The 23,828-nt window shown below is 33.1% G+C and overlaps 5 protein-coding genes across 6 annotated transcripts in view; 2 read left to right on the top strand and 3 right to left on the bottom strand.

Moving 5' to 3' along the window:
• Positions 1-611: 611 nt before the first annotated feature.
• Positions 612-6,119, top strand: LOC110643070 (uncharacterized). Its single transcript, XM_021795299.2, has 4 exons — positions 612-860; positions 948-1,181; positions 2,186-3,436; positions 5,291-6,119. The coding sequence occupies exons 1-4, from the start codon at positions 676-678 to the stop codon at positions 5,892-5,894; spliced, it is 2,274 nt and encodes a 757-aa protein (XP_021650991.2). The 5' UTR covers positions 612-675; the 3' UTR covers positions 5,895-6,119.
• A 67-nt stretch (positions 6,120-6,186) lies between these two features.
• Positions 6,187-6,927, bottom strand: LOC131177310 (uncharacterized). The gene is made up of 2 exons (XM_058142275.1): positions 6,725-6,927; positions 6,187-6,465 (listed from the first exon to the last, which is right to left on the bottom strand). Exons 1-2 carry the CDS (start codon positions 6,890-6,892, stop codon positions 6,313-6,315), a joined length of 321 nt encoding a protein of 106 aa, XP_057998258.1. The 5' UTR covers positions 6,893-6,927; the 3' UTR covers positions 6,187-6,312.
• A 2,003-nt stretch (positions 6,928-8,930) lies between these two features.
• LOC131177308 (glutaredoxin-C4-like) lies at positions 8,931-10,416 on the bottom strand. The gene is made up of 4 exons (XM_058142273.1): positions 10,143-10,416; positions 9,721-9,794; positions 9,238-9,336; positions 8,931-9,124 (listed from the first exon to the last, which is right to left on the bottom strand). Exons 1-4 carry the CDS (start codon positions 10,295-10,297, stop codon positions 9,054-9,056), a joined length of 399 nt encoding a protein of 132 aa, XP_057998256.1. The 5' UTR covers positions 10,298-10,416; the 3' UTR covers positions 8,931-9,053.
• Positions 10,417-14,200: 3,784 nt separating this feature from the next.
• LOC131177315 (cysteine-rich receptor-like protein kinase 44) lies at positions 14,201-18,864 on the bottom strand. 2 transcript variants are annotated; one of them, XM_058142291.1, is made up of 7 exons: positions 18,101-18,864; positions 17,254-17,445; positions 17,049-17,179; positions 16,410-16,623; positions 15,420-15,651; positions 14,685-14,835; positions 14,201-14,602 (listed from the first exon to the last, which is right to left on the bottom strand). In XM_058142291.1, exons 1-7 carry the CDS (start codon positions 18,123-18,125, stop codon positions 14,279-14,281), a joined length of 1,269 nt encoding a protein of 422 aa, XP_057998274.1. In that variant the 5' UTR covers positions 18,126-18,864; the 3' UTR covers positions 14,201-14,278. The 2 variants fall into 2 exon arrangements, with proteins under 2 accessions (XP_057998274.1, XP_057998275.1); XM_058142292.1 differs by lacking the exon at positions 18,101-18,864 and having other exon boundaries at positions 17,254-17,455.
• A 1,191-nt stretch (positions 18,865-20,055) lies between these two features.
• LOC110643073 (glutamate decarboxylase) overlaps positions 20,056-23,828 on the top strand; it is a 39,050-nt gene continuing 35,277 nt past the window's right edge. The window contains exons 1-3 of the mRNA XM_058142272.1: positions 20,056-20,317; positions 20,430-20,634; positions 21,081-21,281. Coding sequence (XP_057998255.1) covers positions 20,229-20,317; positions 20,430-20,634; positions 21,081-21,281 — 495 coding nt within the window. The 5' untranslated portion in view covers positions 20,056-20,228. The remainder of the gene's footprint in view (positions 20,318-20,429; positions 20,635-21,080; positions 21,282-23,828) is intronic.

The raw sequence follows: 23,828 nt of genomic DNA, 5'->3' as shown, positions 1-23,828 counted from the left end.
AAAAGATATTTAAAAAATAAAAATCAGTATATTTTAATTAGAAGATTATATCAAATATGATTTGAATATTTTCTAAAAAATATAAATTGATAAAATTTAATTAAATTCTATATTTTAATTTACAGGCAAAATTGCCTTAAAAAAATTTACATGTAAAATTTATAATTGAAAAATGTTCAATTTAGTTTTTATATTTATTAAAAAATTTAATTTAATTAATTTTTAATTTTTTATCTAATTTAATTTAAAATTTTAATTTTAATTTAATTTTATCTAAAAATTAAAATTTATAAATTAAATTTTTTATTTAAATAAAAAAATAAAAAATTTAATTTATTAATTTTAGAATTAAATTTTTTATTTTTTAATTTAAATTTAAAAATTAAAAAATTAGTATTTTAATTTTCTTAATTTGTATTAGATTAATTTAAATTAAAATTTTTGAGATAAATTAAATAAAAACTTAAAAATAAGTTAAATTAAACTTTTCCTTGCAGTTTATAATTCAGTTCAATTCCGCGTTTCCATTTGATTTGAACCAAAATCGGGGTTAGGAATTAGGATATGCAATTCGGGAGGGCAAGAGCGGCAGAAGAAGAAATGGAGAAGGCAGAAAAGAGCAAGAAGAGGTGCGGCAAAAGGAAGATAAGCAAATCTGAAACTTCTTCCATTGTCATGGACAACGCTGACACCATCTTTGCGCTCATGCTAGCAGCCCTCTGCAATCATGGAAACGGACCCAATTCTCAATCTCTTCTTAAAACATACCTAAATCAATTGTACGCCTTTCTCTTCTCAAAATCCTGGAATTCTATTCCCCTTTCCATCCTCGCTTTGTTCCCTGTCCTTCTCAGTTCTAAGTAAGTTCTCTCTCTCTCTCTTCATACATGCATTGAATTATACATATTTTGCCTTGATTCACTAAAATGGTATCTTGGGTATCGCAGGTGTCCAGACATTGCGTGTCGGAGCGCAAAGATTGTGGGGTCCACTTCGCTATTGTCCTTAGAAATGAATGAGCGAATTGCTTTAGATAGCGAAATTGTGAAGGTTTTAATCTTGGCTTTAGGGAGTTCCAGTAGGAAAGTTTCAGTGGCTGCATGTAATGCTCTTTTGGATTTGTCCACCACTACCGTTGGAACGCTGCGTTTATTGGAGTTCTCTGCTCTAGAGAAGCTTATGTGAGTATTTTAATTTATGCTTCTTCAATCTGTCTCTTTGTTTGAGTCAGTGTAGCATTATTTGATAATGAAGGTGTAGTTTCAGATTGATCCTCAAAGATTTGGTTAAAGAACGTGTTAATATTTTTTACATGTCTAAATCATTTTGATTTCTTGGTAATCATGCCTGATATATTGCCCCTTGGATCCAGTAATTGTTAGGAATGATGACTGTCAAAAATCAAACATCTCCAGTTATAATTGGCAATTCTGTGATCTCATCACTGCAGTATGAGTATCTGCATTTGTTTGTACCATTAATAAAATATTTGGTTTCAGATATTTATAGTGATACGATTTAAACATAATTAGATGATCTTATGGTACTTGAAAAAAAAAAAAAAACAACTTATAGTCAAGTGTGAAACACTAATCACGTGATACTTTTATGAATTTTCTAATTTGATAAGAAAACCAATATCCCAAAACAATTTGTTTACATTTCCTCAATTGATTATTCCTGAAATTCTTGATTATTCATCATCCCCCTTCCCGCGCCTTCTTCCCCCTCGCTCTCTAGGGTGTTTTAAAGAAAAACTGACTCCACAGACTATGATTTTGATTGTCAATCTAAAAGCTCAAAATTTGAAGTACAAGAATCTTGACTAACATATCTAGCATAATATTTTTGAAGGCTACCTATCATCTCATTATCTTACATTGTTTGTGAAAGAAGCAGCATTTTATGCATGCGAACCTGCAGGAATACTAAAATCCATAGTTGGAGGCTCAGTAGCATCTTAATAACGTGATAAATCCTCGATGCTTGAAACACAATTAATTTTTGTTGGTTGGGTTTGTCCAGTAAATATGTATTTATATTTGACTAGTTTTTTTATATTGGAGAATGGACCAATGGCTCAAGCATGTATTTTCTTGAATGAATGTTTATCCATTGTTTTGGATTTCTTGATTGTTGGATGCTGAAATGTTATGTTTTACTATAATAACTTAACGTCCATTAGGATTAAATTTCTTCAGGTTCGGTTTTCTTCAACATTGATTTTTTTGTGCAATGAGGACAACAGAAGTGTAGCTTGTGTCAAGATAGCATTTAAAGAAGATACACATATACTATCAATTCTCCATGCTGCAATATCTCTAATTAACACCTGCAACCTTGAGCGATTGGAAAAGGTCCCAAGGAATCTGTCTGAAACTTTCTTGGCATTTTTGAAAAGGCTGTGGACAAAAGTACATAGTCAAATGTTACTTGGTAACCCTTTGATATTTATTCCGGAGAGAAAATTATGTATAAGCAATATTACGATTAACAATCTCGCAGAAAGCATTTTTAGGCTTTCAAGTAGTGTCAATCAATTTGCTCCCTTGCCATCTCTTTTGGTCAAAAGAAGGATTTTTGGTTTGAGTGAGGATAGTTTTGAAACTTTCATGTTACGCGACTGGGAGGTATCACCCTTTATTGTGAGAAGACCCTCAACATCTTTGGTTGAGGATGACATTTTTAGTTCATTTACAAAATCTCTGAACTATAAAGAATCATCTTATTCATTTATTTCTTCGATGCTTCAGAGTTTCATTTCTTGTCTGCCTATTGGTTCAGATGAATTAGACATCTTAAATTTCCTGGAGGAGGTAAGAAATGAATTGGGCTGCCCTATAATCTACCAGCAGGACCTACGGGTACTAAGAACAGAGAAACAATCAAAAAGGGAGATGCATTTCTTTCCTGAGAATTTAGATCCATGTTGCATTATGACTCCCAATTTTTTCTCCATTGATGATATTATGAAGTGCGAAGAAGCATGCAAAGAGGGTTATACAATTGCCATAAGAGGCATGGAGTTTCGCTTTGCAAGTATTGCAGCTGTGGCAGACACCTTAGCATCTTTGTTTGGTCAGCCATCAGTAGGTGCAAATATGTATGTGACACCACCTAATTCTCAGGGATTGGCTTGTCACTGTGATGACCACTGTGTGTTTGTGTGCCAACTCTTTGGAAATAAGCAATGGACAGTTTTTTCTCAACCAAATTATCAGCTGCCTCGCTTGTATGATCCTCTTGATAGTCAACAGTATTTGGATGGTGAGAATTCATTCTCTGTTTGCAGAAAGTTCTTTCTAAGGGAAGGTGATGTTTTGTATGTTCCAAGGGGCTTTGCTCATGAGGCATGTACATATGATTCTGCTTCTGGTGAACTTGCAAGATTTTCTGTACACATCACATTTGGAATTGAGGTGGAACCTCTTTTTGAGTAAGTAACATCTTATTATTTTCTTTCTTCCTTTCTTTTTCTTTTGTTGATTTTTTTTTCCCATTTTTTAGAGTTTCGTTCACTAGATTGAGTCTATTGGCCATCTGGGCCAAAAGATCATGTCCTTTTGCTGAATCTCTAATTTCTAACATTAGGTTGATGACCACAAAAATAGTGGGGTATAGTGCATCTTTGCTCACCAAAAGAATTTCAATAATTTAACTCTATCTTCTCCTTTAGTGGACAGATGCATATGTGACCACTCAAATTGACCAGCAAATAGGCTGCTGGTTGTATTGGTTGATTGATAATTGGCAAACGCATGGGAATGCACATTGATCCTTGTAGTTATCTTTGACTAAGATTCTGCCAGGGCAATTAATCCATGTGAGATGTCTAACGGTCTTACTTGTTTAAAAGACAAATTGATACATGACTATGTTGGACCATTCAATCAATGGGATCGGGTTCTTTGTAACATGTGAGATGCTTCTTGAACTGCAACCAATATTCCCATGACCTATGGCTGCTTTATAATCTTATTCTTGCTTTTATATTTTTTATTTGTAATGATTGAAGTAAATATAAAAGAATTTAGAACACCAAACTTTTATCGATTCTGTTTTGACAAACTTCCCATTCATGTCACTTTTATTTCAAGTGTGTTCCTGCGATTCTTAGGTTTTTGTAGTGCCTACAACTATACACATTTAAATTTTAAGTCTAAGTGATATGCCTATTATATGTGGTTTATTGTCTGCTGATGTTTGTTTTCTTTCCTTTATGATCATCAGCATCTCTCCCTCTGTCTCCCTCATACGACTTTTGGATTTTTGTGTTATATTTTTAATTCTATCTCCACTGTTTCTTATTTTTCTTTTCATTAGCTTATAAGTAATAATCAGCTCCAAAATGTTTGTAGTTAGTGCATCAAATTCATCTCATTCATTCTCTCATCATTTGGATCTCCTTAACATGGATTCAAAAATCTTCTGACAGATTATAGCTAAAGCTAACACTCAAAATCACATGCCTACTGGCCCATACTGTAGACAAAATTGTATAATGAAGAAATCTTGTCTGTGAGACATGGAGACATGATTTTGGGCCAACGTCTCTGGAAAAGCTTTATCATGGGCATGCCTTTAAAATATTCCTGATCTGTTTGGCATTGTAGTTCCACCTGTCTTATTTTAATTTTTAAACTTTTTGGGGATGGGATGTGAAATTGCCTTCCCACTTGCTTTTGAGAAAAGCAACAAATTGGGGCTCTTTTGAAAAGTAGGCCAAACCTGCTTTATGGAGTGAAAATGTCAATTGCAAAAGCAGCTTCCACTATAAGTCATGAGTCAAAAAAAGCAGCAAAGCTTGTGTCTATATTCAATAATCATCTAAATGATAATGGTTGGCGTTAATGAGTTCGTAAGTTTATTTTGAATAATTGAAATATCATAATTCTCTATGTCACACTGCATTTAGTTGAACTTTGCTTGGTTGAATTGAGCTGATATTTGTATAACTTATTCAATGAAGATCTACTTATGGTTATTTGTTTTGTTATTCTCGAAAATACTGAATTTAGTGCACTTAATATGCATGAGACTTTAACTTAGTAATGCATGTGTGCTATTATTGATCAAACCTGCAATTTTTGACATTTATTGTCTTACTATATAGTTGAATGTGCTATAAAAGTCCCACAATTGAGCAACATGTTAAAACTGATATTTCAAAATGGTTGCGACTTGGGAATGAGAATGAAATGATAACGCAATCTTACTGAAATGAAAAACACATTTGTAACATTGAAAGAGTGTATCTCACACATCTTTGCCATATTTTACTTGAATACAGGTGGGCAGGATTTGCACATGTTGCACTTCAACGTTGGAACCAGAACAAAAAAAAGCCTGATCCTGCTTCGGTTGAGCCATCGTCTGGACTTTTTAATGTGATTACTGTGAATCTGTTGCATGCTATGATTGAGTTAATTGGTGCTTCTGATCCTACCTTCAGGAAGGCTTGCCTGGTTGGTGCACTGTCTTTGCCATTGGACAGGAGGGATTGGCTTTATTGTAACCAGAAAACCATATTCAACTATCTGATCAATAAAATTAACCTGGAATCGTGGTTCTTGGAAGCCCTCAGGATGGTGGAAGTAGCAATTGAAAAGAAAGATCTTTTTCAGGGGATGAGGTGGCTTCATCTTCTTAATAATGAGAGAGAAACCATCCAAGGACATGGTTGGAATACACCTTTAATGGAAATTGAAAATCTGTTTCCAGCATACATTCAGCACCAAGACCTGGCAGAAGCTGCATTCATGCAAATTAAAACCAAGTTCTGTGATGAGGTATCATTTGAGGATGTGGTCGATAGCTATAAAATGCTATTTGAGAAGTATAAGAAGGCAAGAAAGCAATATGTGAATGGAATGCTTTCACTTCATTGTAATTAATTTTGTTCCCTTAGGTCATTATGCTATAGTTTTCCAAGTTTAGTCTTATATGGACAAACAGATGTTGTTCTGCACATTGAATATGTTTCTATTTCTCATGTGAAGCAGCTTAGATAGAAGAAGCCAGCATCCTTCTTGGTTTGTGCATTTGTTGAGCCTTACATCACAGGCACATGATGTACTAACCCTTTGATAATGAAACATAAATAAATCAGTTTTGAATTCTCTCTTTTCTTCTCTAGTTGTTGGTGCATACGGGTAAAAACCCCACTAGAGAAAACAACAGAAGCAATGCAAAGGGAAATGTCTTCATCCTTGTTATCATCATTTTGATAGTACACTGTAAACTGATTTATTAGAATTGAAAAACATGTATGTTTCATTCCTTCCATCTGAATCTTGGGGGAAAAAAGGCATTCTATGGTCTGGGATGTTTTGGGGTGGGAATTGGATGAGTTGTCACACCATGGTAGTCAATGTGGTAAACAAGATCTAAATCATTGTTGCTGAGATGCTGATGTTCTCTGGCATGTTCATGGATTGTCATCTGCTTTGCGTCTTCATCAAGAACCTGCAGTTCACACATCCATGCTCAGTAAACTAAATTGTCCTGAATTCATGGCCCTACTAAACTTGAGTGCATAATATTTGGTTAGAGATGGTGCTTTTATCCCTCCAGGGGAAGGCACTTTAATGACGAAAGTTGCACTTGTCAGTGGAGAATTTAGAGGATGGTAGGGTTGAGTATCAAGAGAATTCCTTTTGACAGATTCAGATAAAGAATTTCTTAGTAAGCAAAAAGAGATTCATTCAAACCTCTAGGAATATACCTTGTTTTTCTCTTGTCCATTTATGTGGAGTGGTAACATTCTCTGTTCTTTCATTGATCTCCTTCCTGTAAGAAAGATCACAGAAGGAGAAGAAACGGAGATGTTACAGGAAAAAAAACACACAGCAGCTGTAAGGAGATAGAAGAAAACAAGAAGTGAAAATTTCATTGCAACTGTGGCTGAATCAAGGATTAGAGTATCCCTGAGATGAAAGAGGCTGTACTGGAACAAATGCATATATAGATGAGCACCGCAATCACAGAGAGAGAGAGAGAGAGTTTCAATTATTGGTTGAGGGAGTGGGGTCTGGGGAAGCACGTTTGAGCCCATGTCTATAATTCTGTTGCTTACAAGATTGAGGGAGACACCATGCCATGCAAAAATCCAAAAGACTTTCTTTCAATTGCTATTTGCTATGTAGATGTCTGTCTCCTCCCTCTTCCCTTGAGGGAGAGTATTTTCAAACCAGTGAACTTAGTTTCAAAGAGAACTCAATTAGTGTATATGTTTTATGTATTTAACTATTAATAGTAATTTATTCCTTTATGTTACATGCTTTTGAGGATAAGATGTTCTCTTGGTCTTTATTCTTTTAATTACACATTCGGGTGCTCATATATTAGATTATGGTGCTAATTGTGCATCTTTTTGCGATTGAATCATGTGTTTTTATTTTGTTAATTTGAATCATGAGCTCAAAGATGTTCAAAAATTGAGGAATAGAATCTGAGTCTCTCTTTTCTCCATTCTAGATCTTTGAGACTTTTCTTTTGCAGCTGCTCATTTCCTATGTTATTTCTTCGTTTTGTGTAGATTTAGATTTTGTCCAATTTATTTTTATGTTTTTCCTTTCTTGTTGATCCATAATTACTTTGAAAATTAGTGTGAGGTTAACCTGAATTCACATCTTACTTTATCTCAGTTTTGCTCATGAGACTACATGGTCATGAATTAGGGTTATGGGTTCTCGCAGGGCTCCGTTCCCCTCCAAGGATCTTAAAGCCACTTATGATTAATTTTATGGGTCTCTTCAAAACTTGTATTAATGATAATTAGTTTTAATTTTAGAAAATTGATGTCCTTTTTAATAATTTTAGTCATATCAACTATTCAAATAGCAATTTTTCCTAAAAACTCCATACATTACTCTTTGGGAAGAGTACAAAAGAAGTGGCATGTAGTTTTGCGTTTTAAGGGTCTGCATTTCATTTCTTATTAATATAATGCCTTGTGTTTAAAATTGTTAACTCGTTTAGGCTATAAATTTATTAATATAAATTTAAATTTTTAAATATTAAAATAATTTAAATTCAAAAATTTTAAATTAATTGAATCACTGGATCACCAATTTAATTATCAAACCATTCAATTTTTTGGAGTTTAATTTTTTATCCGATTTAATTAAAAAAACAAACGATATTTAATAACAATGCTTTAAGGTTGGGTTTAATAACAATGCTTAAAGGTCAGTATCTCAATTTTTATCAAAAAGGTACTGTGAGATTGTTTTCATTAATATTTAATTATTCAAAAGCTTTTAAATTACTAGCTTGACAATTTAAAATAATATTTTTAATGCTATTAGTTTCACAAATATGTAAAAATAAAAATAAAAATAAAATTTTTTAACCTTTGAGCTCACAAATGAAAATTTTAAATTTAACTTTAATTCTACTCAAAATTTCTATTTCTTTCTTGAGAAACAAATAACATAGTGGAATAAAAAAGCTCTGCCTAATTACAGTATTTAACCCCAAAACGCTTCATTAACCACAAAATATTCCGCGTGTAAAAGTAACTCAAAATTTTAATTCTAAAATATTACATTTTGTAAGAATGTCTGGCAGGTGACTGCTGTGGAAGAATCTCTCCATTGTTAGAGACTGCTGTGGAAGAATAGCACCATTGATTCAAGATTGGTGCTATTAATATTGGCACTCCAATTTTTTTTTTTTTTTTTTTACTTCACTTGCTAATTTGTAAAAGCTTTTCCTAACCAACATATTCGACGAGCATAGATAAAATGTAAAGCTATATCCATAATTTTATTCTGTGCAACCTGGAGGGGTAAAAAAAATTGAGAAAACTGTCCACGATACTTGGATAGAACCAATGAAGAAACAAGCATAATTTTAATAATTTGCCCATATATTGATGGCCATATTCTCCAAATTTTTTGGATAAAAGCTTAGTTGAGTGAATATTGATGGCCATATTGAATCAGAATGCAAAACCATTTTAACAGTCTTGTCCAACAGTAGAAAAAGTCACATCATGTGCATTGCTTTGGCACATTATTCTGGTAACTAACACCGAGTATAGTACTGGATCAGAGATCATCCTTACCAGCAATACCTAGAAGCTTAGCCAGTTCTCCACTTTTATAAGCTTCAACTGTATCTGTTATCAAGACATCAGATGCGTTCTGTGAGGAATATTTGACATAATTCTTTCTTTCAACAGATAACAAAACACAAATTCTTGCATTTCTTTGCAAAAGAAGTAAAACTTACCATCAGAGCCACCAATGTGCTTTCCATTTATGAAAACTTGAGGAACTGTACGCCTACCAACAATTTTACTCAGGGCATCTTGAATGTCCTGCCCATCATCTGTAGGATAATTGGTTACTTTCCAGCCAAATCACACAAGCACTGGATAAAATTTAAAGTTCAAATGCCAAAAATGTAACTTGCTCTACCAAGCAATCCATTGTTACTAAAATATAGCCTTATGCATGCCAATATTTAAAGCAGAGCTCAAAACAGAGGCAGGAGATTTACACAAAAATATCAAGCAAAGCATATTGCTATAACAAGGAAGCAAGTTTAGTTATTCCTTGATTTCCTGTTATTTTTATAATTAGATTTTTATGTGTGCGCGTTGGAGGGGGCAGGGACATTAAGTAGATTAGGTCTTGTCGTTCAAAATTTCTCTATGATTAGATCTACATTCTGCTTCAGCATTGAAATTGATGATGAAGTTTGTGAACAAACCTCTCTGATCTAGCTCAACAACGTGTGGTACCTCCTTCAATTCTTCAAAAACAGCTTTAGCCCTCCTACAGTATCTGTAGAGAAAACACACACACACCCCAAACAAATAAATAAAAAAAAAAAACTGTAAATGGCCAAAAGTCTGTCTTGTTAACCTACTCCCGGAAACATTTTGACAGAAACCCCATGTAATATTTCCTTTTTGAAATAGAAGAAGAAAAATAAATTTAGGAATTGTTTTTCTTTAACTTTTTTAAGTTTGAAAATTACCAAACAGACAAATTAACAATAAAAAAAACTAAACTTTAGATAATAAAGAACTAAAATTAAACTAATTAGTGAATTTTGTAGCAGCAATTTTCATTAATCTTTAAAGGATCCGGTAAATCTAAGGCGAATTAGATAGGGAGAGAGAGTCATACGGGCAATAGGACTTGGAGAAGATGACGATCTTATGGGAAGATACGGTTTTCTTCACAAAATCAACCTGAGGAGTGGTGGTAGATGCCAAACTGAGAGAGGCTGCAATTACTGTTATTGCCAAGATTGATGATACTCTTATCCTCGCCGCCGCCATTGAAGAATAAGTTTACCTACCAGCAGCAGTCTACAGCAAAGCAAAAGCGCAGAGAGACTTTTTCTTTCACTTCCGGAGGCTTAACCTCACTCCCGCAGATATTTTGGTCGAGAGAAAGGAGAAATCGGAAGATTATGCTCAATAGCTGGACTTACTTGCAATTATTAACTAAATAACCCCGTGATGGATGATAAGAAGGGTAACTATATTCTTTTGAGTCCCACAAATTAATCATTTTTACATTTAATTCCTGAACTTTCATTCTTTACAATCAAGTCCTAATTTTTTTAACTAAATAAAACACTTTCATTTTAGCTTAATCGTTAAATATATCGGATAACAATCGCCGTTATGATTGTAGTTAATTTATGTTAAATATTTAATTATTAATTTATTATATTATATTATTATTTTTATAATTGAAATATGTAAATAAATAATAAATAATTTAAAAAATTGTAATCAATATACTAAGAAGAAATAAAAAGAAACTTAAAAAAGTATGATTCTATATAATATTGAGACTCAAAATTAATATATATATAATTTTAAAAAATTTTTATTTTAATATTTTATAATTAAAATATATTAAATTTAATTTTAAATTAATTTATAATATTTTTTAATTAATATAATAAAAATATTTTTAACAATATTTTAATAATAATATCAAATAAATCATTTTATAATTAGTGCTTCAATTTTTTTAACAAGGATAATCCTACAATTCTATTTGGTCTCATCAAAGGCTCTACTTGCTGCATCCTGTTCCATTGATATACCAAACCGTAGGGTGGCCACGGTCCCATTTTGAACCGAAACCGATTAGGTCAAAACTGGATCAAAATCGATCAAAATTGAAATTGACTTCAAACCAGACCGAAACCTTCCTTCTGTGGTTTAGTTCAGGTTCATATTTTTCAGGAACCGTGAACCGGTGGTTCCGAACCGGATTGAACTGACTATTCTGAGCCGAATTAAATCGGCGATTTAAATGTAAAAAAATTTAATAAATATGTTACCTCACTCCTAATTCATTTATATATATTATTAATTCTCTGCATAATTATTCTCTACACTCTCTTCAATTCTTAATACTTTTTCAATTTCTCTCAAATTTTATAAATAATTATTTTCTACACTCCTTTTAATTTCCAGTACTTTCTCAATTTTCCTACTTTATTATTTTATGTACTTACTGAAATTTTCAATACTATCTTAATTACTTTGTTATTATTTTAAATCTTCAATAAAATTTTCAATACCCTCTATTTTAATTTTGTTTTCTCTTTTATACCATTTTAATTATCAATTATTATATAATTTTTAAAAAAAGGCAAGTAATAGAATTAGAAGTTTTGATTCCTCTAAATCCTAAAGGAATACATAGGCAAAATTAAATTCACACACTTTTTATTAATTTCTTTAAAAAAAATTAATTTAATCTCTAGTTTTTTAATAAGTTCAAATATTTACTTATTAAATTTTTCTTAAAGATAAATTATTTTTTTCTTTTTTTTCTTATTTTATTTTGATTGAAAGATTTATAAGAAAAATTAAATATTTTTATAAATATAACTTAAATTCTGAATCAATAAAATTTTTCTCTAATTTTTTTTGTCTAAGTTACCCTTAAACTGTCCCTAAATCGCTCCCAAACCGTCATCCAAACCGTTTTGAACCGTCCTTTTTCGAACTGTCCTTTTTCGAACCTCCCTTCAAACCGTTTTAAATCAGGGCTTGAACCGAAACCGACGGTTCAGAAACCGCCTTTCAAATCATCTCTTAGCGATTTTGTTCAGATTCATGATTTCATTGAACCTAAACTAGCGGTTCAAGAACCATAACCGATGGTTCCTCAACCGTGGCTACCCCTACCAAACTGGCCTTATATGAATATTAGCATTCCATCAAGAGATCTAAACTTCAAGTCCAAATAATGAGAACATCCACATTGAATATGCGCATATTTTTAAGTTAAGATTATTTTTTTCCAACTGATCAAAAAACACATTAGAATAACTCTACAATTAGAGCTAGAGCTAACCTAAAAGGCAGTTGATAAATATTCTATAAAAGAGGTTATCAAACACTTTGATTTAGTTGCTTGAATATATATAAGCTATCTGCTGCGGTGAATATCCTTGAGAATCCAACGTATCACTATTCAACAATGGAAATAAACAGTAAAGGTGAAGACCACAAAGCAAAACAAGAATGAGGAAGTGAGGTTCCAGCAAGACAGTAGCCACTCTATTTGCCTGTCGAGGGATCTAACAGAGGGAAAAAAACTATTCCCCAGATTAAGAAGAAGCAGCAAGTCCTACAAGACAGTCCCCCATTCAGAATGATCCACCACAGAAGATGTCATCTCATAAAATAAGTACAGTGAAGCAACCTCAAAAAGCAAAGATGAGAAATGTAGCGAATGCAGCCATAATAATGTCTGCTTCAATGCCTCTGCTTCAGCAAATTTGGCCTCAAGGATGCCAACACTCCATCCCGATCCAGCAATCACAAACTCACCCCTATCATTGCGCAAAACAAAATCAAAACCAGTGCATCCATGATCAGCAAATGTCGCCGCATCCACATTGCATTTAAAAGTACCAAGAGGAGGAACAAACTAAGATTGCACGCGAGCACGAGCTGGAGAATGAGAAGAACTGGTTCGAGAAATGCGATAGGACTGTGCATCAAGTCAAGATCGAAGAAAAGTGAGACCATGGTCAACCACAGCCTGAGACTCAAAATGCTTTTGATTCCGCAAAAGTTGGTTACGGCTCGCTAGATGTTCCAAGCAATAGCCCCAGGGGAAGCAATAAAATCCGCCATCAAGTTCTAAAATTTTTTGATGTTAAATTTCGCAAATCAATATTAAAATTATTTTCTTTTTTAAAAAAAAATTTAGGTCTTTTAAAATTATAATTAAACCTAAACTTTTTTCAACTTTTTCTTCTTTGATTTGCATAAAATAATAATAATCAAACAAAATTACATAAAATTCAAAAATTAGAATACAAAAACCTTTACCCAACAAGAAGCCAAAATATTTCTATCAATTTTTTCTTTATTTTTTAGTCATATAATTTTAATATTAATATAAAATTAATTTTAAACAGAATTGAACGATGAAAATTTTTTACATAATTGATTTTAGTTAATGTGAGATTAAGATTTAATTAATGTTGTTAATCTTTGAGTCTTATTTTTGTTTAAATATAAAACTGTTTAAAATGTAAAAAATTGTAAATTTTTATTTATTATTTTAATTAAAATTTATTGTTTAACAAAAATCTTTTTATTTTTCTGTTATGTGAATATTTAAAATTATTTTTTAATTATGTGTTATTGAACTTTTGAATATTTTAATCCAAGGATATTAAAATATAAAATCATTTAATAACATAAATAAAATTTTAAAAAAGTTTGTAAAATTTTATTTTAATAAATATTTCTAATTTATAATAAATATTTATAGCATATATGAATCTGTTCGTTATATCGAGTTCCTTCTATTGCAAAGATGAAGAGATGTCAAGGCTTGATCTTTTAAAATAGCATATCTGGAGATAAAACTCATTAATAATTTTTTGAAAAACGTTTTGATTTTTAATATTTTCTTATCAGCAGAATATTTTTAGTCCTTGAGATTTATGCTATTAATTTTTCATTTTAGTCCAAAACAATTGACTTTGACTATAATTTAGTACTAATTTTAAAATTTAATCCGCAACAATTTTTGGATTTTTATATCATTGAACGTTTTAACTCAAAAAAATTTATATTTTTCGTCAATAAAAGCAGGAGGATTAAAGTGTTTAATTTTGAAATAGTAGACAAAAGTGAATGTCTATTAAGCTAAACCTCTAGGAGTTGCATGTAATTTTATAACAAAAAAAAAAAAAAAAAAAAAGGCTGCTTCCACATAATTATACACTTTCATTTCTTCTTGAGAGGATGTCTAAACATGAAAACACCTCACTTCTTTTGTCGAGTTAATGAAGGGGACTGGCTTGGCAGAGGAGAAGGGAAGACTTCAGATATGGTATCCCAAGAAAAGTCGTCTTTTTTTCTACTCCTCCTGTCCAAGAACGACGGCCTAACAGGTGTTCCCACCATTTCAACCTTGCATGTTAACATGGCAACAATCTCTGACATAGGGGGCCTCAAGTTTGCAAGAGGTTGAAGACACAAGAAAGCTACATGGATTGCTTGCAACACATCTTTCTCCACAAACCCATGTTCTCGCATTCTAGGATCAACTAGATCAATTACACTGGACCTCTCATATAATTTCCACGCCTGCAAAGCAAATGAAAGAGTTAATGGCAAGGTATTTAATTTAATATCAAAGCACTTCAATGAAGGTGACTAAGTGGCATACATATTCAGGGAGGTATTGCATATCTGATGGTAAAGTTAGATCTGTGTTCTTCCTGCAGCTAATAATTTCAAGGACAAGCACTCCAAAGCTATAGATGTCTGCCTTTTCAGACAATTCTCCTCTAATGGCATACTCAGGGGCTGTGTAACCTCTGAATAAGAGAACAAAACAATTTATAAAGAGATGATAGATAAATATGACCAGAATAGCAGAAATTGATATGTGAAGCTCAGTGGCATATCCGTACAATAAAAATTACAGAAGCACACTTCATAAAAGCAGTCGCATGAATAGCATAAAACTCATAGCTTTATTTAATTCTTTTAAGTAGTTTATCAAATAAAAGAATTTTTATTTTTCATCCAACTCTTATTTGCTTTCCACAGCACAATGTAGAAGAAAACAAAGAAGATTGTCATCGATGGTGCAAAGGTTTAAAAACTTGGCACAACTGGTGTGGTATCTTTGTATTGCAAGAATACATTGGTTATCTTTTGTGGAAGACTTTGTTGGTGATATTGATCATTGCAATAGCCAATAATGGCGCGTCAGATTTGGTGGCTACTGTGCTAGGAGGGGAAACCAAAAAAGTAGAAAGAGAGACAATATATCAGAGAGCAGAAACAAAGGTTGCACTTATTTGTTCAAGTTATACCAAATCTACTACTTAAAGAGTTGCAACAAATGGTTTTTAAAGCAATTCCATAGACTCCTAGTTCTGTAATAAAAACTTACAAAGTTCCAGCAAATGTAGTGCTTAGGTAAGCTTGGTCTTCTGGGAAGAACCTAGCCAGCCCAAAATCTCCAATCCTAGGTTGGAATTTATCATCAAGAAGAATGTTGCTCGCTTTGATATCTCTGTGAACAATTCTTAGGTGTGAATCCTCGTGTAGATACTGTAATCCTCGAGCAATCCCTAAAATTATTTGGAACCTTGTTTTCCAATCTAGGAAATGATCGCTTTTTCCTGCATCACAGAAATGAAGGCATATATTCAGCTAAAGCATTTAACATGGTATCATTTTTAATAAAATAATGGTTTCTTTCTGACAAATATGCTGTGATTTATGCTACTCCAAAGATCTCTGTTTAAAGTTAATTTATTACTTACCAAAAACTCTATGGAACCAAAAGATTGTGAACAGAATAAATGAATTTATGGTTGAAGATTACTCAGAAAAATAGTACTGCTTGTTCCTTAGTTATATAAGAATAATTGGTCTTTGTTCCTCAGGAACCAAATGATGACTAGTAAATCAGTTTGCAGTTCCACCAGTACAACCTATAAAAAAAAGGGGAAAAAAAAAAAAGCAGTACTTGGAGGAATTGTCCTTGGATCTGGAAAATAGTCTGTAAATGACCTGGGCTTGGTATTAGGTTTGATACAACCTACCTTGAGGCATCTGATTAATAAGTTAAACTGGATCCTATGCAAATCTGTAATTAAGCAGTGTACTAAACTGGATGGAGAGTTTACAGAGTTGAACAGGGAACCTCATCAGCATTATTGGGCTAGCCTCAAATAGGTATTAGCAGTAGACCCTAACTCCTGCCTATGAGGTTCACCCAGACATTGCTCTCCTGCATCCCTTGGGAGAGATCAGAGAACCATTTCAAACAATCACAGGATTTCTTATGTTGAGAAGAAGATACAGCTTGTACCTACATATTGTAACAAATAATACCAAGAAGAAGAGAAATAGCAGATTGAGATGATAGTGATACCATATAGTATGAGGTCCAAACTCCTATTCTTCATGTACTCATACACAAGTAGTCGTTGGGCCCCATCCGAGCAACACCCAAGAAGTCGAACCAAGTTCTTGTGTTGGATGCTTGTGATCATCCTCACCTCTGAAAGAAATTCTGATTCCCCTTGCTGGGATTTTTCAAGAGACAACTTTTTAACTGCCACCATTCTGCCATCAGCTAACTTTCCCTATGGAATGGCAGCAACCATCACAAAATCTTAAGTGAAAAAATATAAAGCATGAAGCTTGTTGATGAAATTCAATGAATGTGATTTTAGCAGCTCCAAGTGAATGGTGGTAAAAACTCTCAAAGGTACAGAACCACATACTGTTTGCCTAAGTATAGTTCCAGTTCAACATGTCACGGTTGTTAAATGATTTGTTAACTTCTGATCTGAAGACATAAATCAAATAAAGTCATACACTCATTCAATATCAGCATCCTATGAAAAGACTTATTATTATTATTATTATTATTATTATTATTATTATTACAACCCATTTAAGCCCATGTAAGGAAGTTTTGATGCATGCAGAGGAATCACAAATAAAAACTTTAGAATGGAACTAGTTAATCAACCAAAATAGACATTTTAGATTCAGCATGAATTACCCGATAGACAGGTCCAAATCCACCTCTTCCAAGAAGATTACTAGGATGAAAATTTTTAGTTGCCTTCTTCAATGTATTGAAGTCAAAATAGCTTATGGTTCGAAGGTTCCCACTCCAGAAATCAGCAGAAGCTGCATTCAGGTATAAGAGCATATAACTTTAGATGGCTGATTATGTTAAACGCTCATAATTGTATTACTATTACCTTTCTGCTTTTTATTTCTTCTCAGTAAAAACTTCATTGTCTCTGAAGGTTTGACAAACTTCCAAAACGCTACTATGAGAATCAGCAATATAATGAGAAAAATAATCCCTCCAAGGAAAAAGAATAAAGCTGAAGAATGTGATGAAGAGGATGAGCCCTGAATCTGAAGCTTCGTGGGAGGTGGAGAGATCACTGCATGCATTTGATTGCTCATATTTCAGTGGATATTTAAAGGAAATTAATCAAAGAAATAACATCCATTAAAACAAGCCAAGCTCATCCCACAGCCATATTCCATCCCCAGTAACATTCATCTCCCATCAGCCTTCCCCATTTGAATATTGTGTATAGGAAGTCTGAGAATGGCTTTAGTACCATGAGCTTTGTATGATTTGCCTTTCAATACATTCGAATTAGTTGAGATGATCAGTATTTTGCCTTTCATTTTCTGTCTTTCATCAATAAATACCCAAACTTTGCTTAGCTTTTCACCTCAACCTATCCATGTCAAGCTCAGCTAGAAAGAAGAAACAATGTCGTTTTTCCACCACAGAATGAGTAATTACAAAAGGAAAACTCATTGAATGAACCTTGAAATTTTTAATTTTCAAGAAAAATTTTATGGCATTAGAGCAAAGGGTACATTCCAAATTCAAGAAATGAGAATCAAATAGCTGAAAAGGTAGATGATGAAAGTGGAGAACACTGCAACACTCTTAGTACATTCACAACCAATTCCACTACTCTACTGATAATCAGAAATCAGAATTGCACATAATTGAAAGCAACTGATGGATCCTCTGCATATTGAAAAAAAATTAATAATAACAATTTCCAGTAATCGTACCTTCTACTGCTCGGCGAGCCATCATCACAAGCTTCGAAGCAAGTATTTTTCTAGGAATGAAAGCTAATTCTCTCTTCTAATTCCTTGTTTTTTCAGGAAAATAAAAATAAAAATAAATGTTTTGTTTCGTTTCTTTAAAAAAGGGTAGAAAGGTCCAGACAGGAAAAGAGAGTGCAGCTGTAACATAGGACCAATCGAAGGGAATTGGAGGATCAAAGACGAGGAGAAAGATCCAAAATGTCTTCATTAGTAGACGGCGAAACACACAAGTAGCAGTACAAGTGCAAGTATTCTTGTGCATGAAAAAACGCGTCTTTGATTCCTTACAATGTCTTCCTGCTTGTGAAGCGCCAGCCATAGCCGACCATTCTTTTTATTTTTCTTATTGCCCCAAATGCCATAGAAAAAGTCCCCTCTACTCCCCCGGAAAACTACCCAATCTCTGCAACCCTGACGACAGAGTCCAAAACCATTTCCAAAGAAATTTTCGAGGCCATTTACTGATGTCGAGCTTGTTGGCGCATCCATCCGCTGATCTATAAACATTTGCCGCACACAGCTTGAAAAGACTGCAAAACTCGTGCCGAAACTTGAAAGGGATGGCAAAGGATCGATAGTTTTAGTCACCCGATCCGACCAATGAAATCGGCTACTCATGGATAAGTTTTACCCGCCGTTACTCAAGTATTATTGTTTTTATTTTAAATAAATAAAAAATAAATAACGATTTTAAATTTTAAACTGGCTACAAAAGTTTGAAAGGAAAATTATATAATTACAACTTAAATTATTATAAATATTTTTATAAAAATTTTTAAAAATATATATATTAAATTAAAATTTAGATTTTTTTATATAAATTAAAGGTAGGTGATATACACTTATTTGATGGACGATAAATAAAATTTAATTATAATTTAAGATTTTTTTTTAATGAAAAAAATGATAAAAAAAGGTGAAAGAATAAAGAGTGAAATTAAAAAAAATGAAAATCAGAAAAAAAATAAAGATAAAAAAGGAAATGAGAGAAAAAGAAGATGGAAAAATGTAAAAAATATATATATATATAGAAGAGAAAAAATACGAAAAACTGAAAGAATAAGAGTAAAATTCAAAAAAAAAAGAAAAATAAAATAAAGATAAGAAAAAAGATAATAAGAAAATGAATTTAATAAAAGCAAAAGATAAAAATGAGTGAAAAAGAAAATGAAGAATATATTAATAAAAAAAGAAAAAATAGATAAAAATAAAAAGAAAATGGAATGATAAGTGGGATGAAAGAGTGAAATAAGAGAAAGTAGAAAGAAATAATGAAATGAAATAAAGAGTAAAATTGATTCTACAAATTTTTAAGCGTGATTTATTAATGAATTTTAAAATTCATTGTAAATTGAAAAAAAAAAATAACATTTTCCTTTCAAAGATTATCAATAGATTTTACATGTGTCTGGGAGTTGCTATTAGTCCGGAAGGTGTCTTCGGAAACACAAATTTAACTTAATGACAGTAAGGGATGGTCGGAATATGATAGTTTGAATACGTTTTCGCCAGTTTGCAGTTCAATCCAATTCTTTTTTGCCCTAAATGATATCGATCATGTCTTCGTTGCATTCAACTCCTCGAAAGAAGAAGAGGCATTGATGCGATGCTAGGGGATCTTCATGGTAGAAGACAGAGAATGGAAAAGAAAAACACTTGAGAAGCTCGGGAGGGAGAGACTTGAGGAAGAAGGATTCACTTTCTGAGTTATTTTTTAGATAATAAATTATTTTTAAATTTAGAAATATAAATTTATTATTTATTATTAAAAATTAATATTTTAATTTCAGTTGAAATTACAATGAGTTAAACAAACGGTGCATGTTCGCATTGTATTTCAAAGTATAGAATAGGTTCTATTTTCCATGTTCCAACCAACAGTCATGTTGCCTGGATACCGCCACGTGTCTGTGTACTAAAGCATTATCGATATCTTTCCCATTGGAAAGCAACTCGGCATCGGCCCACTAGCTCTAGCAGAGCACCATCGTGCCAGTTCCACTTGCTTTTTCTTTATATAACTTATTCTATTCTCAGTTGCATGTATTGCTGCCACATTTCTCATTCTCATACGAAGAACTGAAGAAGGATGGTCATAACTACCACCATTGCTGCCGACTCCAACGAGCTTTTGCACTCCACTTTTGCTTCCAGATATGTTCGCACTCCTGTTCCAAGGTCAATTTCCTTAATTTTCTCTTGCTTGCTTACATTCCTCAATTACTTTACCTTCTTATGTGATCTTATCAGTATATAGTAACAGTGAAGGTACGTATGGGTGTGGGTGCAGGTTTAAGATGCCAGAGAGGTCGATGCCCAAGGAAGCAGCATATCAGATGATTAATGATGAGCTGATGTTGGATGGGAATCCAAGGCTTAACTTGGCTTCCTTTGTCACCACTTGGATGGAGCCCGAGTGTAATGATCTCATCATGACTTCCATTAACAAGAATTATGTTGACATGGATGAGTACCCAGTTACCACGGAGCTCCAGGTTTTATCATATATACCTCTTTTATTCACTACTTATTTATAATTTTCAAGTAAACAGTATATTCATATTCAAATATTTAAATTAGACTTGAATTTTCTTATCCAATTAAACACCATTGAAGAGAATTCAAGTTACAAGTAGTTGTGTATTTCTTTGTTTAGTTGTCAATACACAACAAAAAGAAAGTGCTGTTTCTTTATTTGTAATGGTACTGAACAAGTGACTTATATGATAAACTAGTTGTAAATTCATTTATTCCACTTGCTTACTTTTGTCTTAGTTGAGGAATCTTCTCCTCAAAATGCAAAATATCTTCTTTCTGAATTTTCATTATGTGATGAATTTCACTTTGTTATTTTTTTTTCTAATTATTAATTTTATGGACGAGGCACAATTTCTTTGAAGATATTACATCTTTTTCTCACATTGTAATTCTGGTCCTGCAGAATCGGTGTGTGAATATGATAGCTCACCTGTTCCATGCTCCTGTTGGAGATGATGAAACTGCAATTGGAGTAGGGACTGTGGGATCATCAGAGGCGATCATGCTGGCTGGATTAGCTTTTAAAAGGAAGTGGCAGAACAAGAGAAAAGCAGAGGGCAAAACTTACGATAAGCCCAACATAGTGACCGGAGCTAATGTGCAGGTGAGTTTTAAATCTCTTTCTTTTTTTTACACTTATCGTGCCGCTTATTTTTAGAAGTGCAATCTGGTTATCCTCTCATTCATTTTTTTCGTGTGTGTGTGTTTTGAAGTTTAATGGTTGTCTTCTTTTGCAATCTATTTCATATATAGGAGTAGTGATGCTACTAGTAACATGTTTTCCAGCAAACATCATGCCATATTTTCTTGGCATGCTCGTTTGATTGTTTACATTTTGTGATGTTTACCTTCATCTGTGATTCATACTACTATTCTCTTGACCAATGGTAAAGAATAAGAACAGTTGATATTAATAACAAGAGCATAAATATGGTCTGAGTTGTACATGTTATGATACTAAGCTGAAAGGAGACCTGTTGGTCCAATTCTTGTACTACTAGTGTCACAATTTCTCCACTAAACTTCATCACATATGGTTCAACAAACTGGGGTCCTACTCCGGTATCAGTGCCTTCATTTAATCTGGGGTCCTACTCCAATGTTTTCTTTTGAATCTCAGTATATTTCATTGAACATTTTATTAAGTATATCTCCTCTATCCTATGAGAATAAATTAATTAGTACGTTAGTCCTACTTCCTACATTCAAAGCAATAACATACTTCAATACACCTATTATCTCTATTTCTTCTGGCAGGGGATATATTCAAAGTTGAAACTCTCTCCCCCAACATGGAATTTCTAATTTCACCACACATCTGGACATTGTGTCTTGGTGCTTGGTAGAGAAAAGGCAAGCACATAGTGGAAACTGGATTGAAGTTACTTTATCATGCTTCTCTCCCTTTTTCTTTCTCGTGCATTTCAAACAATTATCGATCTGATGCTACCAGGGGAATTTCGGTTCTAGTCCTGGTGCCATGTAAACCTGCAATAGGAGAAAAGATGAGGTGGATGGCCTACTAGCAGGCCATTCCGATGCTCAAATCAGATATCTAATTGAGAGAGTTGAGAAAATATTAGAGAACTATTTGATAAGAATTACAGAATGAATATGCCTATCTAGTTCTGGCCACTTCGTTGGTATTTATAGGCTTTCTAAGTAAATAACCATTATTGTGTTTATGGATGTTATCTTGGCTGAAATTCCGAGATTGTCTTTATGAAATCCTCTTTTGCTTGATTGCTAGGGTGATTATTGCTCGGTCCGTGAGATCCAGACTTTGCTTGTCATAGTTGCTTGCTCAGTATGATCTTCGTTTGCCTTGTTGGGCGGACAAAGGTTTGTTCGGTCTTCTATTTGCTCAGCTCGTTTGTTCTAGTTGACCATCTCAATATCATCCGACTTCTTGACTGCCATGTTGGAAGTGATTCTGACTATTCGGCTACTACGCTGGACATAAATTTGACTGTTTGACTAGGATTTTGGGCGAATAGTATCACTATCTAATCAATTGTGTTCTTGCTTCTTTATGACATCTCAAATCTCCACCTAAAGCTTTATTTCATAAGCCTCACCCTTAGATATGAACAATGTGTTCCCCCCATGTAACTATATTTGAGGAATTGTATGTGGTTTAATCACTTGGAGTTGTTGACTCTACTTTGGGACATCATGTTTTTTGTTGACCTCACAAAGCTATTTATAGTTTGGAAAACAAGACTTCTTGTATGTGATACAAGGAACAAAGTTATTTTCTTCTTGGAAATATCTTGGTGAATTCTAAAGCAAATTTATATGTATTTATTCTCACAACAATATTTAGGCTTACACTCAGTTTGTCTTCATGATTTTGTAGAAGTTATAAGTCCTTTATTTCTAAATTTATTTTTATCCTCCTTAACTGCTTCTCAAAGATTTAGGGACCTGCATTATTTTCTTGGCGTGTGGACTTCTAGTGGTTTTTCCCTATCCCAATATGAATGTATACATGATATCTCAAAGAAATCTAATAACATGGCTAGTGGTGAAGGAAATTTCTATTCCGATTGCCAATTCATGTGCTCTAGTTTTAATTATGACTCCCTACCCTCCAAAGTTTCCACTGTGTATCATAGAGGAGTTGGCGTGTTTTGGTATTTATCTCACTCAATCGGACATTGCATTTTCATTGAGCTAATTATCTCAATTTATGATTCGACCATAGTCAAGAGAGCTCTTTTCTACCTTAAAGGGTACAATTCGTCATAGCTTATTCCTTGGAAACCACTCTCCTCTTGATTGCCATGTATTTTATAATGCAGATTAGGCAAACAACAATAATTACTATACTTCAGCATCAGCATACATAGTGCCTCTTGGTATAAGTGTTATATCTTGGTACTCATGCAAGCAAAATTTTGTTGCTCATTCATCCACTAGAGTGAAGTACAGCACCGTTGCTGCTACAGCCTTTTAACTAGTTTCGTTCCAAATTTGCAACTGGAGCTTGGCATTCCATTAGTTTCCCCACTTTTTTCTTTGTGATAATATTGGAGCTACATATCTATGTTTGGATCCAAGTTTCATATTATACACAGATTGAATGTTTACCATTCTATTTGGGATTTGATACATCTGCTTTAAATAGTCAAAAACCTCTTCAATTAAT

Source organism: Hevea brasiliensis, unplaced genomic scaffold (assembly GCF_030052815.1).
Source record: "Hevea brasiliensis isolate MT/VB/25A 57/8 unplaced genomic scaffold, ASM3005281v1 Scaf4, whole genome shotgun sequence".
NCBI lineage: Eukaryota > Viridiplantae > Streptophyta > Magnoliopsida > Malpighiales > Euphorbiaceae > Hevea > Hevea brasiliensis.
The sequence above is the reverse complement of the archived record's forward strand: the minus strand, read 5'-3'. Positions and strand labels throughout refer to the sequence as shown.

Coding starts and splice junctions, on each gene's coding strand:
- LOC131177308 (XM_058142273.1), bottom strand. CDS start 10,297: ATGGCGGCGGCGAGGATAAGAGTATCATCAATCTTGGCAATAACAGTA. Junction 9,337..9,720: donor TGTTGAGCTAGATCAGAGAG/GTTTGTTCACAA, acceptor ATTATCCTACAG/ATGATGGGCAGGACATTCAA. Junction 9,125..9,237: donor GCACATTGGTGGCTCTGATG/GTAAGTTTTACT, acceptor TCTTGATAACAG/ATACAGTTGAAGCTTATAAA.
- LOC131177310 (XM_058142275.1), bottom strand. CDS start 6,892: ATGAAATTTTCACTTCTTGTTTTCTTCTATCTCCTTACAGCTGCTGTG. Junction 6,466..6,724: donor ATGGACAAGAGAAAAACAAG/GTATATTCCTAG, acceptor TGTGAACTGCAG/GTTCTTGATGAAGACGCAAA.
- LOC131177315 (XM_058142291.1), bottom strand. CDS start 18,125: ATGATGGCTCGCCGAGCAGTAGAAG. Junction 17,446..18,100: donor GGCTCGCCGAGCAGTAGAAG/GTACGATTACTG, acceptor AAATGCATGCAG/TGATCTCTCCACCTCCCACG. Junction 16,624..17,048: donor GATTTGGACCTGTCTATCGG/GTAATTCATGCT, acceptor GCCATTCCATAG/GGAAAGTTAGCTGATGGCAG.
- LOC110643070 (XM_021795299.2), top strand. CDS start 676: ATGGACAACGCTGACACCATCTTTGCGCTCATGCTAGCAGCCCTCTGC. Junction 1,182..2,185: donor TCTGCTCTAGAGAAGCTTAT/GTGAGTATTTTA, acceptor AACGTCCATTAG/GATTAAATTTCTTCAGGTTC. Junction 3,437..5,290: donor GAGGTGGAACCTCTTTTTGA/GTAAGTAACATC, acceptor ACTTGAATACAG/GTGGGCAGGATTTGCACATG.